This window comes from Balaenoptera borealis (assembly GCF_965194805.1).
Source record: "Balaenoptera borealis genome assembly, chromosome: 2".
Taxonomy (NCBI): domain Eukaryota; kingdom Metazoa; phylum Chordata; class Mammalia; order Artiodactyla; family Balaenopteridae; genus Balaenoptera; species Balaenoptera borealis.
Genome location: NC_138867.1, coordinates 165,477,593 through 165,496,486, shown reverse-complemented (window position 1 = coordinate 165,496,486; position 18,894 = coordinate 165,477,593). Strand labels below are relative to the sequence as shown.

Sequence of the window (18,894 nt, the reverse complement as noted above, 5' to 3'; positions counted from 1 at the left end):
CTGGTGTAAACATACCTTCTCCCAGTCATTTAATCAAACACTAATCTAGATGCTTCTGTAGAAGAATGCTGCAAATGTAAGTAAGGTCCCAAATCAGCTGACCTTAAGACAGGGAGATTCTCCTTAGTGGGCCTCACCTAATCAGATGAGCCCTTAAAAGTGACAGGGTTCTTCCTGGAAAAAGAAATTCAAAGGGTAAGAGAGTCAACGTGGGGGAGATTCTCTGTTGTTGGCTTGGAAGATCGAAGGGGCTCTTTGGCAAGAAATGCAGGTAGCTTCTAGCAGCTGGGGGCAACCCCTGGCTTGCAAAGAAAAAGGGACCTCAGTCCTACAAACACAAGAAACTGAATTCTGCCAATGACCTGAATGAACTTGGAAGGGAATTTTTCCCCAGAGCCTCCAGAAAACTTAGCCTTGATCTCAGTTTTGTGAGACCTAGAGCAGAAAACTGAGTCACGCAGTGCTGGACTTTTGACCCACAGATTTACGAACTAATTAATGGGTATAATTTTAAGCTGCAAAGTTTGTGGTTAATTTTAGGCAGCAATAGAAAATGAATATACTTCTCCATGGACTCTAAGATTCCTAAAGTAGGGAGCTTCTCTTGGATCTCCTTAAACTCCTCATCCCCAATAGGACCCGAAACAAAGATGGTCCCTCTTCCTGCTTCCAGTTCCATTATCTGGGAAAGAGAGGAGGAACCCCACTCCTTATTATGCTACTCCCACCCACCAGCTCCCAACTTTCCCATCCTTGGGGGCCCATCAAGGAAACTCTCTGCTTGGCCTTCCATAAACAGCCCAGGAGGGCAGCTCGACCAATCTCTGCTTCCCAGGCCTTAGGGACCTTTGACCAGTTCTATTGATCTGGACTCCTGGGCAAGTGGTTGGACCAACAGACAGACGCCATGAGGGCTCTGCTGCTCCTGGGGGTCCTGCTGGTGAGCATGGAGTCAGCGGTTTTGGTGAGGGCTGTGGGAACCAGGAGGGTTGTACTGGGATGGCCCTGGGATGGCCCTATCACAGCCTTGGCCTCTGCCCATGACCTTTTAGTCTAGGTGATTGGAAGGCCTGTTTGGAAAGACTAGGCAAGCCTATAAGGCCAAAGTAGAGGAGAGAGAGACAGACAGTGCTGGTGGATATGAGGACATGGCCTGCATTACTGGGGGAGGGGGACCTTGAGGAGACAATGGGAGGAGGAAGGAGGGGTCCAGGCCTTCTGAGGAAATCTCTGCATTTCTGGACTGTGAAAGGAAGCTGGGGACTAGCATGGGATCGGGGCAGGCAACGACTTTCTGGGAAAATTCCTGGCTTTCTTCTCTCTGTCATAGACTCCACCTTGGAAAGCCCCCAAGCAGCATAAGTTCATAGAGAGTGAGCACACAGTGGGTAAGTAGCCTGGGTCCACCTCCTGAGAGACCCTTGAACAGGGATGAGTATGGCAGGGAGTGTGCAGATTGTTAGTCTCTGGCCCTTGGGGTGAGGGGAAGGATCCTGGGCGCTCTTCACTCTCATCCCCAGAGTTGTCTGGCTGGCATTCAGACCTGAGTGCCTACTATATGCCAGGTCTTGTGCACATGGGTGCTGGGGATCCAGAGTGATAGTGAACTGAGTGCTCCTTGAGGACAAGGCTGGGGCTGTATCTGAATGTCTGGTCCAGTACCTGCCAGTCTTCCTCGGTTTCCCCAGCCTCCCCCTTCCTTTCCTCTCTTCAATACATCTCGCAGGCATCAGTCATGCCACACAGAGGCCAGGGCCCTTGACAGACAAGGAAGTATCAAGAGCAGGGCTCTGGAGCCCAAATGCCTCTGAATCCCAGCTTCATCCCTTATGTGCTGGATGGCTCTGGACCAATGACTTGACTTCTCCAAGCTTAAATCCCCACCTGTAAAATGAGACTGGTAATGGTAAAACTCTTAGGGCTGTGGAGAAGGAGAAATGAGTCATTAATCCCGGTGAGGCACTCAGCCCACAGTTTGGTGCATGGTAAATGCTTAAAATATATTCGCTTTTATTATCAAGCTCCCTTTTAGATGGTGGATATCTGCCATCTCCCCCCTGCCATAGTTCCCCATTGCCTTTATTCTTCCAGGCACTAAATATTTACCTAGAATTGTAAACTAGATTGAGCCTGCCCTGGCAAGCCTGCCCTGATGGGATCAGGCCCAGCCCCTTAGCATGGCACTGAGGCAATCCTGAGTACCTCACCTCCTCTCCTCAGCACTCCACACCTAGCCAAACTGCTCTCCTCCTTCTAGCCTGACCCAACCTAGCTGCCCTGCCCTTGCCTAATCACCTACTTAGGGTCCTACTCTTCTGTGTCCATTCCATTTGCATCTTAAAGGTCCGTCTCAGACCCCTCTCTCTTCCTTTAATGTCCTGTCCCTGATTTGGCCCTCAGCACAAGTGTCACTGGGCCTCTAATACAAAATAGCAGCTAATGTACTATGTGCCAGACTCTGTGTAAGTGTTTTATAGACACGATCTCATTTAAGTTTTGCAACACTCCTCTGAAATAGATAGAGTCAATTCTCATTATTCGTGGTAGTCATGTTCTATAAAGTCACCATGAACACTGAATTAGCAAAAACGGAACCATTGCTCCTAGAGGAAATATAGGGTTAGGTTCCTGTGAGCTCTGGTCACAACATTTTCATCAACATATAACCTTATTTTATGTGTGATTCTGTTTAAAGACACCTTACTTAATATATATTATTGATTCATTGATATTAAATTCATGGCCAGAGGCACTATAACTCATGCCTGGACGAAGCTTATCTAACCCACAAGTGTTCTCCATAATGTACATCACAGCCCTCTTGCACTTTGGAACACTGGACAGCACTTCAGCACTCTATTTGGGGGCCATTTTCAACAGCAAAATCATGTATCAAAAGCACAAAATTTGAAAAACATGGCACTAAATAGAGCATGAAAAGGACACTTGTTGAGAAGCAAGAAGAACTACAATCCTGCAGCCTGTGAAACAAAAAACACATTCACAGAAAGATAAGATGAAAAAGCAGAGGGCTATGTACCAGATGAAGGAACAAGATAAAACCCCAGAAAAACAACTAAGTGAAGTGGAGATAGGCAACCTTCCAGAAAAAGAATTCAGGATAATGATAGTGAAGATGATCCAGGACCTCGGAAAAAGAATGGAGGCAAAGATCAAGAAGATGCAAGAAATGTTTAACAAAGACCTAGAAGAATTAAAGAACAAACAAACAGAGATTAACAATACAATAACTGAAATGAAAACTACACTAGAAGGAATCAATACCAGAATAACTGAGGCAGAAGAACGAATAAGTGACCTGGAAGACAGAATGGTGGAATTCACTGCTGTGGAACAGAATAAAGAAAAAAGAATGAAAAGAAATGAAGACAGCCTAAGAGACCTCTGGGACAACATTACACGCAACAACATTCTCATTATAGGGGTTCCAGAAGGAGAAGAGAGAGAGAAAGTACCCAAGAAAATATTTGAAGAGATTATAGTCAAAAACTTCCCTAACATGGGAAAGGAAATAGCCACCCAAGTGCAGGAAGTGCAGAGAGTCCCATACAGGATAAACCCAAGGAGAAACACGCCAAGACACATAGTAATCAACTTGGCAAAAATTAAAGACAAAGAAAAATTATTGAAAGCAGCAAGGGAAAAACGACAAATAACATACAAGGGAGCTCCCATAAGGTTAACAGCTGATTTCTCAGCAGAAACTCTACAAGCCAGAAGGGAGTGGCATGACATATTTAAAGTGATGAAAGGGAAGAACCTACAACCATGATTACTCTACCTGGCAAGGATCTCATTCAGATTCGATGGAGAAATCAAAAGCTTTACAGACAAGCAAAAGCTAAGAGAATTCAGCACCACCAAACTAGCTCTACAACAAATGCTAAAGGAGCTTCTCTAAGTGGAAAACACAAGAGAAGAAAAGGACCTACGAAAACAAACCCCAAACAATTAAGAAAGAGGTAATAGGAACATACATATCGATAACTACCTTAAACGTGAATGGATTAAATGCTCCAACCAAAAGACACAGGCTCACTGAATGGATACAAAAACAAGACCCATATATATATGCTGTCTACAAGAGACCCACTTCAGACCTAGGGACACATACAGACTGAAAGTGAGGGGATGGAAAAAGATATTCCATGCAAATGGAAATCAAAAGAAAGCTGGAGTAGCTATACTCATATCAGATAATATAGACTTTAAAATGAAGAATGTTACAAGAGACAAGGAAGGACACTACGTAATGATCAAGGGATCAATCCAAGAAGAAGATACAACAATTATAAATATATATGCACCCAACATAGGAGCACATCAATACACAAGGCAACTGCTAACAGCTATAAAAGAGGAAATCGACAGTAACACAACAATAGTGGGGGACTTTAACACCTCACTTACACCAATGGACAGATCATCCAAACAGAAAATTAATAAGGAAACACAAGCTTTAAATGACACAGTAGACCAGATAGATTTAATTGATATTTATAGGACATTCCATCCAAAAACAGCAGATTACACTTTTTTCTCAAGGGCACACGGAACATTCTCCAGGATAGATCACATCTTGGGTCACAAATCAAGCCTCAGTAAATTTAAGAAAACTGAAATCATATCAAGCACCTTTTCTGACCACAACGCTATGAGATTAGAAATGAATTACAAGGAAAGAAATGTAAAAAACACAAACACATGGAGGCTAAACAATACGTTACTAAATAACCAAGAGATCACTGAAGAAATCAAAGAGGAAATCAAAAAGTACCTAGAGACAAATGACAATGAAAACACGATGATCCAAAACCTACGGGATGCAGCAAAAGCAGTTCTAAGAGGGAAGTCTATAGCGATACAATCCTACCTCAAGAAACAACAAACATCTCAAATAAACAATCTAACCTTACACCTAAAGGAACTAGAGAAAGAAGAACAAACAAAACCCAAAGTTAGTAGAAGGAAAGAAATCATAAAGATCAGAGCAGAAATAAATGAAATAGAAACAAAGAAAACAATAGCAAAGATCAATAAAACTAAAAGCTGGTTCTTTGCGAAGATAAACAAAATCGATAAACCATTAGCCAGACTCATCAAGAAAAAGAGGCAGAGGACTCAAATCAATAAAATTAGAAATGAAAAGGAGAAGTTACAACAGACACTGCAGAAATACAAAGCATCCTAAGAAACTACTACAAGCAACTCTATGCCAATAAAATGGACAACCTGGAAGAAATGGACAAATTCTTAGAAAGGTATAGCCTTCCAAGACTGAACCAGGAAGAAATAGAAAATATGGACAGACCAATCACAAATAATGAAATTGAAACTGTGATTAAAAATCTTCCAGCAAACAAAAGTCCAGGACCAGATGGCTTCACAGGTGAATTCTATCAAACACTTAGAGAAGAGCTAACACCCATCCTTCTCAAACTCTTCCAAACAATTGCAGAGGAAGGAACACTCCCAAACTCATTCTATGAGGCCACCATCACCCTGATACCAAAACCAGACAAAGACACTACAAAAAAAGAAAACTACAGACCAATATCACTGATGAATATAGATGCAAAAATCCTCAACAAAATACTAGCAAACATAACCCAACAACACATTAAAAGGATCATACACCATGATCAAGTGGGATTTATCCCAGGGATGCAAGGATTCTTCAATATACGCAAATCAATCAATGTGATACACCATATTAACAAATTGAAGAAGAAAAACCATATGATCATCTCAATAGATGCAGAAAAAGCTTTTGACAAAATTCAACACCCATTTATGATAAAAACTCTCCAGAAAGTGGGCATAGAGGGAACCTACCTCAACATAATAAAGGTCATATATGACAAACCCACAGCAAACATCATTCTCAATGGTGAAAAACTGAAAGCATTTCCTCTAAGATCAGGAACAAGCAAGGGCAAGGATGTCCACTCTCACCACTATTATTCAACATAGTTTTGGAAGTCCTAGCCACGGCAGTCAGAGAAGAAAAAGAAATAAAAGGAATGCAAATTGGAAAAGAAGAAGTAAAACTGTCACTGTTTGCAGATGACATGATACTATACATAGAGAGTCCTAAAGATGCCACCAGAAAACTACTAGAGCTAATCAATGAATTTGGTAAAGTTGCAGGATACAAAATTAATGCACAGAAATCTCTTGCATTCCTATACACTAATGATGAAAAATCTGAAAGAGAAATTAAGGAAACACTCCCATTTACCATTGCAACAAAAAGAATAAAATACCTAGGAATAAACCTACCTAGGGAGACAAAAGACCTGTATGCAGAAAACTATAAGACACTGATGAAAGAAATTAAAGATGATACCAACAGATGGAGAGATATACCGCGTTCTTGGATTGGAAAAATCAGTATTGTGAAAATGACTATACTACCCAAAGCAATCTACAGATTCGATGCAATCCCTATCAAATTACCACTGGCATTTTTTACAGAACTAGAACAAAAAATCTTAAAATTTGTATGGAGACACAAAAGACCCCAAATAGCCAAAGCAATCTTGAGGGAAAAAAACGAAGCTGGAGGAATCAGCCTCCCTGACTTCAGACTATACTACAAAGCTACAGTAATCAAGACAATATGGTACTGGCACAAAAACAGAAATTTAGATCAATGGAACAGGATAGAAAGCCCAGAGATAAACCCACGCACATGTGGTCACTGTATATTTGACAGAGGAGGCAAGGATATACAATGGAGAAAAGACAGTCTCTTCAATAAGTAGTGCTGGGAAAACTGGACAGCTACATGTAAAAGAATGAAATTAGAACACTCCCTAACACCATCACAAAAATAAACTCAGAATGAATTAGCGACCTAAATGTGAGACCGGACACTATAAAACTCTTAGAGAAAAACATAGGAAGAACACTCTTTGACATAAATCACAGCAAGACCTTTTTTGATCCACCTCCTAGAGTAATGGAAATAAAAACAAAAATAAACAAATGGGACCTAATGAAACTTCAAAGCTTTTGCACAGCAAAGGAAACTACAAACAAGATGAAAAGACAATCCTCAGAATGAGAGAAAATATTTGCAAACGAATCAATGGACAAAGGATTAATCTCCAAAATATATAAACAGCTCATGGAGCTCAATATTAAAAAAACAAACAACCAAATCGGAAAATGGGCAGAAGACCTAAATAGACATCTCTCCAAAGAAGACATACAGATGGCCAAGAAGCACATGAAAAGCTGCTCAACATCACTAATTATTAGAGAAATGCAAATCAAAACTACAATGAGGTATCACCTCACACCAGTTAGAATGGGCATCATCAGAAAATCTACAAACAACAAATGCTGGAGAGGGTGTGGCGAAAAGGGAACCCTCTTGCACTGTTGGTGGAATGTAAATTGATACAACCACTACGGAGAACAGTATGTTGGTTCCTTAACAAACTAAAAATAGAATTACCATATGACCCAGAAATCCCACTACTGGGCACATACCCAGAGAAAACCATAATTCAAAAAGACATATGCACCCCAATGTTCATTGCAGCACTATTTACAATAGCCAGGACATGGAAGCAACGTAAATGCCCATCGAGAGACGAATGGATAAAGAAGACGTGGTACATATAAACAATGATATTACTCAGCCATAAAAGGGAACGAAATTGGGTCATTTGTAGAGACGTGGATGGATCTAGAGTGTGTCATACAGAGTGAAGTAAGTCAGAAAGAGAAAAACAAATGTCGTATATTAACGCATATATGTGGAACCTAGAAAAATGGTACAAATCAACCAGTTTGCAGGGCAGAAATTGAGACACAGATGTAGAGAACAAACATATGGAAAACAAGGGGAGAAAGTGGCAGGGGTGGGGTGGTGTGATGAATTGGGAGATTGGGATTGACATATATACACTAATATGTATAAAATGGATATCTTATGAGAACTTGCTGTATAAAAAAATAAATAAAATTTAAAAATTAAAAAAAAAAAGACACTGGTTTACAGTAGGAGTTGAAACAAGAAGCAGAGCATCACCTTGTTTGACCTCAGCTGGGAATGTGCACTTGGGGTGACTCAAATTTTTCACCACTCTGTGCATGTCCACAAATGACAGTGAAAGCACCTTGAGTATTGGTTTGAGGTTACAGATAAATTTTAGCAAGAAGTGCAGATAAGCAAATACAGAATCTGAATGAGGCTCAATTGTACTATTTTTAAAAATTACAATAGCAATTTTTTTTTTGTAAAAACTTTATAAATTACGGAAATAGAAAAGAAGGAAAAGTCACCCATAATCCACTATCTTCCAAAAACCACTGTTACAAATTTTGGAGATTTCATTCTAGATTTATTTTTTATGCATATGTAAATATGTTTGTACAAAAATAGGACCATACTGACATGCTGGATTTTTAAAAAATAAATGTATTTATTTATTTATTTTTGCATGAGCTGGGTCTTTGTTGCTGCGTGCAGGGTTTATCTCTAGTTGCCACGAGTGGGGGCTACTCTTCGTTGCGGTGCACAGGCTTCCCATTGCGGCGGCTTCTCTTGTTGCGGAGCACAGGCTCTAGGTGTGTAGACATGCAGGCTTCAGTAGCTGCAGCACGCTGGCTCAGTAGTTGTGGCGCACGGGCTTAGCTGCTCTGCGGCATGTGGGATCTTTCCGGACCAGGGCTTGAACCCGTGTCCCCTGCATTGGCAGGCGGATTCTTATCCACTGCGCCACCAGGGAATCCCCGTCTCAACCGTTTTTAAGTGTACAGTTCAGTGATATTAAGTACACTCATATTGTTGTGCAATCATTACCACCATCTGTCTCCAGAATTCTTTGCATCTTGCAAAACTGAAACCCTTCATCTGTACTATGTATGATTTTTGCCATTTTTAACAGATGAGAAAACTAAGGCTCAGAGTGGTCAAGTGACTTCAACATTCAACAAGTATTTATTAAGTGCCTACTTTGTGGCAAGCACTCTTCTAGGCCTGGAGGCTGCAGACTTGTCTAAAGTCACGCAGTTAGTAGTTGGTGGAGTCAGGAGTCCACCAAATGACTCCAGAAACCCAACTCTTAAGCAGGATGTGGTCTTGAAGGCACAATGATCTTTTCAAAGGTCTATCCTTTTTCCAACCAGACTCTGAGGGGTGGTACCTGGGCAATGGGGCACGGGGAAAGTCATTAAGGAGTGTGTTACCCCTGCAGTTCTCACTGTCACCAGGGAGCCCTGCCACTTCCCCTTCCAGTACCACCGGCAGCTGTATCACAAATGTATCCACAGAGGCTGGCCCGGCGCCGACCCTGGTAAGACTACCCCGGAAGGGTTGGAGCAGGGGTCTGGGGGAGGTGGACTCTGCCCATCCTTCTGTCCAAGGAACCCTGCTTGGAGAGAAGGGGCTGTGATAGGAAAGGGCAGCCCAGCCCCTTGGGCAGAGCTAGGAAGCTTTATCTCTTTCTTTCTTTCTTTTTTTATTTATTGAAGTATAGTTGATTTACAATATTGTGTTGGTTTCAGGTGTACAGCAAAATGATTCAGTTATATATATATATTTTTTCAGATTATTTTCCATTATAAGTTATTACAAGATATTGAATATAGTTCCCTGTATTATACAGTAAATCCTTGTTGCTTATCTATTTTATGTATAGTAGTGTGTATCTGTTAATCTCATATTCCTAATTTATCCCCCCCACCCCCGCTTTCCCCTTTGGTAACTGTAAGTTTGTTTTCTATGTCTGTAAGTCTGTTTCTGTTTTGTATATAGATTCATTTGTGTTACTGTTTAGATTCCACATATAAATGCTATCACATATTATTTGTCTTTCTCCATCTGACTTACTTCACTTAGTATGGTATTCCCTAGGTCCACCCATGTTACTGCAAATGGCAATATTTCATTCCTTTTTAATGGCTGAGTAATATTCCATTGTGTGTATACCACATCTTCTTAAACCAATCATCCGTTGATGGGCACTTGGGTCACTTCCATGTCTTAAGCCTTATCTCTGTCTACAGGTGTGCTACTGCCCCCAACTTTGAGAAGGATCAGCGATGTGGGCATACTGCCTGGAGCCAAAGAAAGTGAAAGGTGCCACACAACCTTTGGGGTGGCCCAGGGCCCTCTCCCCGACCCTAGCTACTCTCCTGGGTATCATCAGATCTAAAACATATGGGACTCTGGGCCCACCTATCTCCTTCCTTCCCAGAGGGAGAAGTTCTAAGAGGGGGTAGCCCCATTTTTCCGGTGGGTAAACTAAGGCTTGGAAATTTGGAGGGCCAAGGTCAAAAGACAAGCAGGTTTGGGTAGGGACTTGGCCCCATCTGTTTGATTCAGGCTCCCCACTCTTTCTCCCCCTGTGTTCATCTCTCAGATCACTGCAGCAAACACAACCCCTGCCAGAAAGGAGGGACCTGTGTGAACATGCCAAACGGCCCACACTGCATCTGTTCAGATCACTTCACTGGGAAGCACTGCCAGAGAGGTAAGGAGATGCTGAGGCCAGGGGAGGGGCTGCTGGGGAACGGGGGCAGCCGCAGGCCTACTGAAGAGGTCCTGTGGATTCCCAGAGACTTGGCATGGTCCCACACTCTCCTGAGACTACCCTACCCCTTTGTCCCCAGAGAAGTGCTTTGAGCCCCAGCTTCTTTGGTTCTTCCAGAAGAATGAAATATGGCATAGGCTTGAGCTGGCAGGTGTAGCCAAGTGCCAGTGCAAGGGTCCGAATGCCCAGTGCAAGCCACTGGCCAGCCAGGGTGAGTAGATGGGTGGGGAGCTGGCCAGGGAGGAGGGCAGAAGGTGGGAAAGAAAGGCTGGCAGGAGGCCAGGTGGTGTGCCAGCGTAAGAGGGAGCTCTCTGGGTGGGGGGTGGGGGGCGGGGGTCTTTGAGCCTAGGGGGGGCTCAGCATGCTCCTTCTCCCAGTCTGCCGTACCAACCCATGTCTCAGTGGGGGCAGCTGCCTACAGGCAGAGGGCCACCGCCTGTGCCGTTGCTCCACGGGCTACGCTGGACGCTTGTGCGAAGTGGGTGAGTTAGGGTGTCTGGGAAGAAGAAGCCCCGCCCCCACGTGGGAAGGGCTTGCAGAGAGGGAGGAGGGAGAGTGGAGAAGTGGGTGAGAGGGCGACAGGAGACCATTCTGTCTCCTAGCTGTAGGGAGCCTTCTCTCTCCCCAGACTTCAAGGCGAACTGCTACGACGACCGCGACCGCGGGCTCAGCTACCGCGGCGTGGCCCGGACTAAGCTCTCGGGTGCACCCTGTCAGCCGTGGGCCTCCGAGGCCACCTACTGGAATGTGACCGCAGAGCAAGCGCTGAATCGGAGACTGGGCGACCACGCCTTCTGCCGGTGCGCGGGTGGGGCAGGGCTGGGCGTCTCTTTCCGCCCCAGGGCCCTCTAGGGCTTCTCAACCAACCCCACCCCGTGGTTACAAGAACCAGGACAACGACACCCGCCCGTGGTGCTTTGTTTGGAGAGGCGACCGACTGAGCTGGAATTATTGCCGCCTGGCACGATGCCAGGCCCCAGCCCCGGCGGCGCCCCAAATCCCTCCTCCGATCCGGATCTCATCGGGGCACCAGTACTTCCCTTTGCCCTCGCTTTCGGCTTTGCAGAAACCTCAGCCCATGACCCAGACCCCGCTTCGACCCCTGACCTCAGGGAGTTGGGAAAGGTTAAGAATCCGAGCAGAGAAATCACGGGACGAGCTACATTCCAACTGATCGTGGGTCTCCCGGCCCTCAGCCTGGGCTTCTCCCACAGGCTAGTGCTCGCTGCCCGAGCAGCGGACTCCCCTGCCCAGCGCGGGCCCGGCGGGCTGTGGACAGCGGCTCCACAAACGGCTGTCCTCGCTGAGCCGCGTCGTCGGGGAACTGGTGGCGCTCCCCGGGGCGCATCCCTACATCGCCGCGCTGTAGCAGGGCCAGAATTTCTGCAGCGGCAGCCTCATCGCCCCCTGTTGGGTGCTGACCGCGGCTCACTGCCTGCAGAACCGGCGAGTGCCTGAGCGCTCAGCTCCCGGCCCGGGATCCCTAGCTCCTCTCTCCTCTGTGCCCAGCTTCCGCGCGACACCCGAACACGTGCCCTACCTCTCCGCGTCTCCACCCACCTTTCCCCCTTCTCCCTTTCAGAGCTCCCCAGGAGGAAGCTGAAACCCAAGAAGGGGCTCGGAAAGAGGGGGCTCCCGCAGGATGCCTGTGGCCGGCTCTGAGCGCGCTTCCTTTTCCCGACCCTGCCCCCAGACCTGCGCCGGAGGAGCTGACAGTGGTGCTCGGCCAGGACCGCCGCTGGTCGTGCGCGCCTACCCCCTGCACGAGGCCTTCTCGCGTATCACCTACCAGCACGACCTGGGTGCGTGCGGGCGCCCCCGCGGGGATCAAGGGAAAGGGTGGGCAGGGCTCGAAGTCCTAGCGTCCCGGTCTCATGCTCCTCCCCGCTTGGGTTAGCTCTGGTGCGCCTGCAGGAGAGCGCTGAAGGCTGCTGCGCGCACCCGTTGTCTTTCGTTCAGCCAGTGTGCCTGCCGAATAGCGCCGCCCGCCCGGCCGAATCCGAACCTGCGCTCTGCGAAGTGGCCGGCTGGGGTCACCAGTTAGAAGATAAGCAGAACGGCTGGGGGCGGGAGGGAGACCTCTGGCCACCGGGGTAGGCAAGAGAGGCCCGCAGGTTTGGTACCGTCAGGGACAGGTGGGGCCGACCTGGTGGGTTGTGAGGACGCGCAGGGTCCTTGTCTCTTCAGTCTGCTTCTCCAAGAGCTTGGTATTCACTGTTGGGGGGCGTCCCCAAATCTGAGGCGTACCGGGAGAATCGCACTTTCTCTTGATTCCCTCTGGGCACAGGGCTGCAAGGGCTACTAGGACGCTGGCCCGCGCTGGAGCAGCAGGTGGGCTGGATGGGGACCAAGGTCTTGAGACACTGGATGGGAAGTGGGGGTGGGGTTCCGAAGCAGTCCTGCTTCCTCCTGGTTCATTCACATCACCGCTCCTCTCTGGCCTCAGTTTTCTCGTCTATGAAATAGTGTTAAAGGCAACTCACTCCCTCTCGGGCTTGCTGCGAGGGAGGCAGGAGATGAGCGGGTTTGAAAGAGCCTGGCGCAGCCAGGTCCATGGCCTGGGCGGAGAGGAGTCGGGAGGGGTGTGAGGAAGGCGCTCTCGATTCGCAGGGTCGGGGGAATATTCCAGCTTCCTGCAGTAGAAGGAAGAAGCGGCACTCAGGTGCCACTCATCCGTCCGGAGCGCTGCTCCGCCCCCGATGTGCACGGAGCCGCCTTCACCCCCCGGCATGCTCTGCGCTGGCTTCCTCGAGGGTGGCACTGACGCATGCCAGGTGAGCCCTTGGACCCGCTTGGCGCCCTCCTCCAACCCGGTCAAGTGCAGACCCCAAGCCAAGGGCGCTGAGCCGCGTGTCCCCGACCCAGGGTGACTCCAGGGGCCCTCTGGTGTGTGAGGATGAGACCGCAGAGCTCCAGCTCATCCTGCGGGGCATCGTCAGCTGGGGTTCAGGTTGTGGCGACCGCCACAAGCCGGGTGTATACACCGACGTGGCCAACTACCTAGCCTGGATCCGGGAGCACACCGCTTCCTGACCGCCCCGGGACTCGTCTTTCCCTCCTGGGCAGTTCTGGAATGGAAGCATGGCTGAGGCATGATCATGGATAGCAAGGAATGTGTTCCATTCCCACCAGCGCTGCCAGCCCGGCGCCAGGCATGGCATAGAACTCAGTAAAGTACTTTTGAAGATGCTTGAAAGGCACAGCTCTTCAGGGGTCCCGTCGGGAAATGCCAAGATAGTATACCGGTGCTCAACTTCTCCACACCCCTTCAGAGAACAGAATCTATTGAGATCTGATGCAAGGTTTAGATTCATGTCCAGCTGACATTTACTAAGCCACACTGTGTACCAAACCTGTGCAAGGTAACTCCACAAGTATGAAACTAATATTTTAAGTTTATAGAACAGGAGTTCTCAACCTTGACTGTACATCAGAATCACCACGGGGAGCTTTTTGAACCTATGCCCAACATCCACCTCAGGTCAATTAAATCAATATTTCTAGGGAAGGGGGGTGGGTGGGTAGCCGTTTGTTTTGTTTTGTTTTGTTTTGTTACAAACAGAAAAAAGTGAAATGTTTATTTGGCAGAAAACTTTTGAAGTTAATAAAGAAATGACAATAACTGGTACACACATTAATTCAAAATATTTTTACTAAGCACCAAATAGAATAGTTCCTGAACTTTTCGCTAAGAACCTCTCCATTACTGAAAGAATGCCTAAAATGTAATCAATTTAGTTAGGTTTTTAATCAAGAAATCTAAAGCTGCCAATCAGACCCTCTAATTGGCATGAGATGACCAGGTTAACAACCTTGAAATCAGATAATGTGATTAAAAACAACTTTTAAAAGCTTTGTTTAACTATATACTCCGAATGAGGGAATTCGTTGGCCTCCAGCTGTGTACCATACACACACATACACAAACAAAAATAAGTACTAAGTTATTATGTATAAAAGATAATAAATGGTCCCTGTATATTCAGAGGGGAATAATGCCTACTTCTCATGAGGAACAAGGAGACAGATCACTAACTCCAGAGGGAGAACCAAGCAAGGCTGGCAGAAGAGACAAGAAGTCCTGTGTACTGTGGATATGACGAGAGGGCTTTTGGAGGCTGCAGAGACCAGGTGGCGTCCAGGCCAGAGGGGAACTTGAGTGGATGTCAAGGTGGGTGGGGCAGGGCCTTCAAGGCTGGAGAAAAAGCAAGGCAAGACACCAAGTCATAGAATTACTGCCTGTTCAAGAGAGAGTGCAGCACTGGGTGAGGGAGAAGGGGTGTAATCTAATGAGGGAATGTGAACAACAGAGAAAGGAAAGCCTCATCCAAGGAGACCAGGCACAATGCCGGTCTGTATTTCTCAACAGCAGACCAGACACAGTGCTGGTTTGTATTTCTCAACAATGGTTCAACAGAGAATCTGAGGTGGCCTGTGTGACTGACAGAGGGTAAAAGATCTTCCCAAACACCGAGTCTCCCATGCACCCTGCAGCCAACCTCCCACCTCAAGGCCCCAGTCCCTTGGAATCAACACTACCCATTAGCAAGAAATTCATTAATGGAAAAATCTGCTCCAAACAGCAGAACAAACAAACAAAACTCAAAACTCAGAGATGATCACAGCAAACTTTAACCCTCATACTTCACTTATGCCCCTATTGAGAGCAGGGTCCACTCTGTTACTTAAACTGATTATTGCAGAAATGAATATCACTAGCATATCACTGCTCCTACCACCCCCCCAAAAGTAAATAAACACTACACAAAATATAAACTTACCCCAAATAAAAGTCAACATTAACTTAAGGATACTACTGGATTCCTATAGCACTAGGTTACTGCAGTTCAATAACAGTTACTACACTAACCTACGATATTATAATTCTCTTCCAACCTATTTACAAAATATCCTCTTTCTGAGGTTCTGGAAGTGTTACATTGTTGCATTAGACTCTTCTTCTTGAGGTAGTTCAAAGTCTTGAAAAACAGCACATTTACATATTTTTATATACATATTTTTATATATAAAATTTACATATTTTTATTTATTTACATATTTTTATATATTTTTATTTTTATATACTCTTCTTCTTGAGGTAGTTCAAAGTCTTGAAAAACAGCACATTTACATATTTTTATATACTGCCACTGATGGGTAAATTATCATAAAAGGCCTACAACTGAAATCCTCATCCTTTGATATGCAGATCAGATCATACAAGCTTTTCCCCTCAGATCATACAAAATAATCTAAAACTGGAAACAGAGAGATTAACACTCATTCAAAAATAAAAATAATAACAAGCAGCAAAAACCAAAAACATAAAAAGGAATCTGTAAATGGCATCACGCTAACAGTCTTAAACTTTGCTAAAGACGATATACTTGGTTTACCAAAGCAATAAGCATTTTATAAAGTACTCCAGAAATAACACTTATAAAAATAGGGGGAAAATTTTAGATGAGAGCACAAAACTAAAATCATATTCTCTGGCAAAGAGTTCTCCCAAAATGTCATGTCTACAAGAAGTGATGTTTGACAAAACTGTGTCTGGGCTGACTCAGCCACCAGCTCATGTTCAGGTGGCTTTTCCTCAGGTTTGCTTCATCGGTGAAGGGATATTTGCAGATGCCTGCTTGAGGTAGGCCAGGGAACCCTGAGGGATGTCGGCTGGCTTTTTGTGCTGCATGTTGATGTCCTCCAGCACCTGCTGCCAATGTCTCAGTTTTGTTAAGTGCTTCTGGACCAGAGCATCCTTCCGCTGTAATTCGTTCCTCAGTTCCGAGACATCCTCTTTGATAACTTGCTCTGGTTTCTGGACAGATAACTGCAATCTTTTTTGTAGGAAAAAACATTCTGTCTGTCTCACAATATCTAGAAATTTCTGGATACACTGATCAACACCAGTTCGAATTTCTTCCTGATCTGTACCATTGACATAATCCTGACTCACCAGAGAAGCAAAACAAGCCTCGAACAATGACTCCAACTCGTCCACCAAGGTACTGTTAGAAGTTCTCGGAACGCCTGGTATGGCCTGAAGAAGCGAAGCCTAGCCCGAGAGCCCCGGCGGGGGTGGCGGGGGTCCGGGTGGCTTCCCGGAGAACATGCCTCCCAGCAGAGCCGCCATTTCTAAAATGGCCTAGCCGTTTGTTTTAAAACCTCCCCAGGTGATTCTATCTGCAGCGGAGGTTGAGAACCATGGTTAGAAGTACTTAACATTAAATCAGTGGTGTGGACCCTTAAGGTTGATGGCGTGGAAGACCCTCACCCCTGCCCCAACTGTCACTAGGGCAGTGGGTCTCAAAGTGTGGTTCCTGGACCAGCAGCAGCACCGCCAGGGAACTTGTTAGAAATGCGTGTTCTCTGCCTGCATCCCACACTGCAGAATGAGAAAACTCTGACTTGGGGCCCAGCAATCTGTTTATCAGCTTTCCAGGAGATTCTGATACTCCTAATGTTTGAGAACCACATTCTGGGAGTTGCATGGTTATCAGGCTGAGAGGTCAGGCAGTTTAGACATGGCACCTTTCTTTTTGTTCTTAAACTCATGTGTGCTGTGCTTGATGGGCCATTTAAGTGTTCGCTTGTTTGTTTATTTTGCGAGTTATTTTGACTCGTGCGATTCCCTCCTTCAGGCTAACTTTAGAACTTCATCAGGCCTTAGATACGAACGCCGCCCCACCCGCACCCCATTCTCCAGCATAGATAGCCGCTCTGTGACCTAGCAGCCACCTCAACGTCACAACCCCGCCCCCCGAATACGTCATAGTGCCCCGGGCGTTCCAGGTGCGCGGCGCAGCAGGACAACCCTCGAAAGTGAGAGGCGAGGGGCTCACTCTGAGCCGGAATGGGCGAGTGGAAAGGCTACATCAGTGCGGTGCTGCGGGACCAGCGCATCGACGACGTGGCCATCGTGGGCCACTCGGACAATCGCTGCGTGTGGGCATCGCGGCCCGGTGGCCTGCTGGCGGCCATCTCACCGCAGGAGGTGGGTGTACTCACGGGGCCGGACCGGCGCACCTTCCTGCAGGCGGGCCTGAGCGTGGCGGGCCGCCGCTGCTGCGTCATCCGAGACCACCTGCTGGCCAAGGGAGACGGAGTGCTGGACGCGCGCACTAAGGGGCTGGACGGGCGCGCCATCTGCGTGGGCCACACGCCGCGTGTGCTCCTCGTGCTCATGGGCCGGCGGGGCGTGCATGGGGGCATTCTCAACAAGAAGATGCACGAGCTGATCCACGGGCTGCGCTCGCAGGGCACCTAGCAGGACAGCCAGACAGCTGCAAAATAAAGTCTGACCTGGGCGTGGCAGACTCACCCTCCGGTCGTGAGGGGGATGGGGAGGGTTGCAGATGCGGAAAGTACTTTACTAGAAGATCCTTGCAGAAAATGTATCTGGTGAGGTTGGTATTATGAGTCCAGAGGCTTCCCAGCCTCCTGAGCCCTACACCAGGCCCTCCCATGGGTGCCCTGCCTGTGGCCTAACTCCCTAGGCCAGAGTCCAAGGGCCTTGGTGCCTTCCCAGGGTCCTAAGGACGGCCAACCCTAGGAGGGAGTTCTCAAACCCTCTAACTCAGGCCTGAGCATCCTTTCCCACAAAACTTTCTACAGATCTGTGTGGGACATATGGTAAAGGAAGTCCCCTCCCCACCCTCCCACAACACTCCCTAAGCTGGAGGCCAGGGTACTTCTCACCCCCTCCACATGACAAGAGGAAGCACTAGTGAGGGTTGTGAGTGGGTGATGGTGGGGCCGGTAGCCTGGAGAGCAGCTCTAGGGCTTGCAGGCCCTTGCATCTCCCTGCACATACTTCAAAGGGGACGGAGGTGGGGGTGGGGAGGCACATGTTGCAGACCGTCACAACTAGGTCTGGGGCCCTACAGCGTTCCTGCCTCCTTGGGGTCCAAAGGCCCTGGATATGTCCCTGGACTAGAGGGAGGAACTTTGGCACCCCCCACCCCTTGACCCTCCCTCTGCAAGCCTCAGCTCAGGGGGACCTATGGAGGAGGAGGAATTGAAAAATTTGGGTGGGTTTAAATGAAGGCTGGTTTATTGCCCAAAAGTAGAGGATAAAGGTGAGAGGGAGAGTGGCTAGTTTCTGCGCCCTGTGCACTGGGGTCCAGGGCATGACCTCCCTTGCCCATCTCCACCCTGACTCTCCTTCCCCCAGTGGCCCTGACAGGCCCCCACCTATCACTTGTTTTCTGGAGAACTGATTTTATCCCAGAGAGAGGGAGGGAGGGAGGCAATGAGGTGGGTGAGCAGAGGCAGATAGAGACCAGAGGAGGTCAGCCTGGTGGGGTTAGCAAAGAGTCCTCCT

The 18,894-nt window shown here is 47.1% G+C and overlaps 2 protein-coding genes and 1 pseudogene across 3 annotated transcripts; 2 read left to right on the top strand and 1 right to left on the bottom strand.

Moving 5' to 3' along the window:
- Positions 1-892: 892 nt before the first annotated feature.
- On the top strand, positions 893-13,617 carry F12 (coagulation factor XII). The gene is given in 21 exon segments (XM_082381034.1): positions 893-964; positions 1,331-1,388; positions 9,234-9,323; positions 9,326-9,332; positions 10,045-10,081; positions 10,084-10,117; positions 10,401-10,511; positions 10,651-10,782; positions 10,949-11,053; positions 11,200-11,371; positions 11,424-11,710; positions 11,713-11,747; positions 11,809-11,937; positions 11,941-12,017; positions 12,265-12,305; positions 12,308-12,373; positions 12,469-12,618; positions 13,182-13,210; positions 13,213-13,293; positions 13,295-13,345; positions 13,437-13,617. Coding segments are annotated over 21 exon segments (1,917 nt in total). The 5' UTR covers positions 893-907; the 3' UTR covers positions 13,605-13,617.
- Positions 13,618-16,034: 2,417 nt separating this feature from the next.
- LOC309623814 (mediator of RNA polymerase II transcription subunit 28 pseudogene) lies at positions 16,035-16,710 on the bottom strand (annotated as a pseudogene). Its single transcript has one exon. The product of its transcript is annotated as a mediator of RNA polymerase II transcription subunit 28 pseudogene (transcript).
- PFN3 (profilin 3) lies at positions 16,704-18,526 on the top strand. Its single transcript, XM_082381036.1, has one exon. The coding sequence runs from the start codon at positions 17,425-17,427 to the stop codon at positions 17,836-17,838; it is 414 nt and encodes a 137-aa protein (XP_082237162.1). The 5' UTR covers positions 16,704-17,424; the 3' UTR covers positions 17,839-18,526.
- Positions 18,527-18,894: the final 368 nt, after the last annotated feature.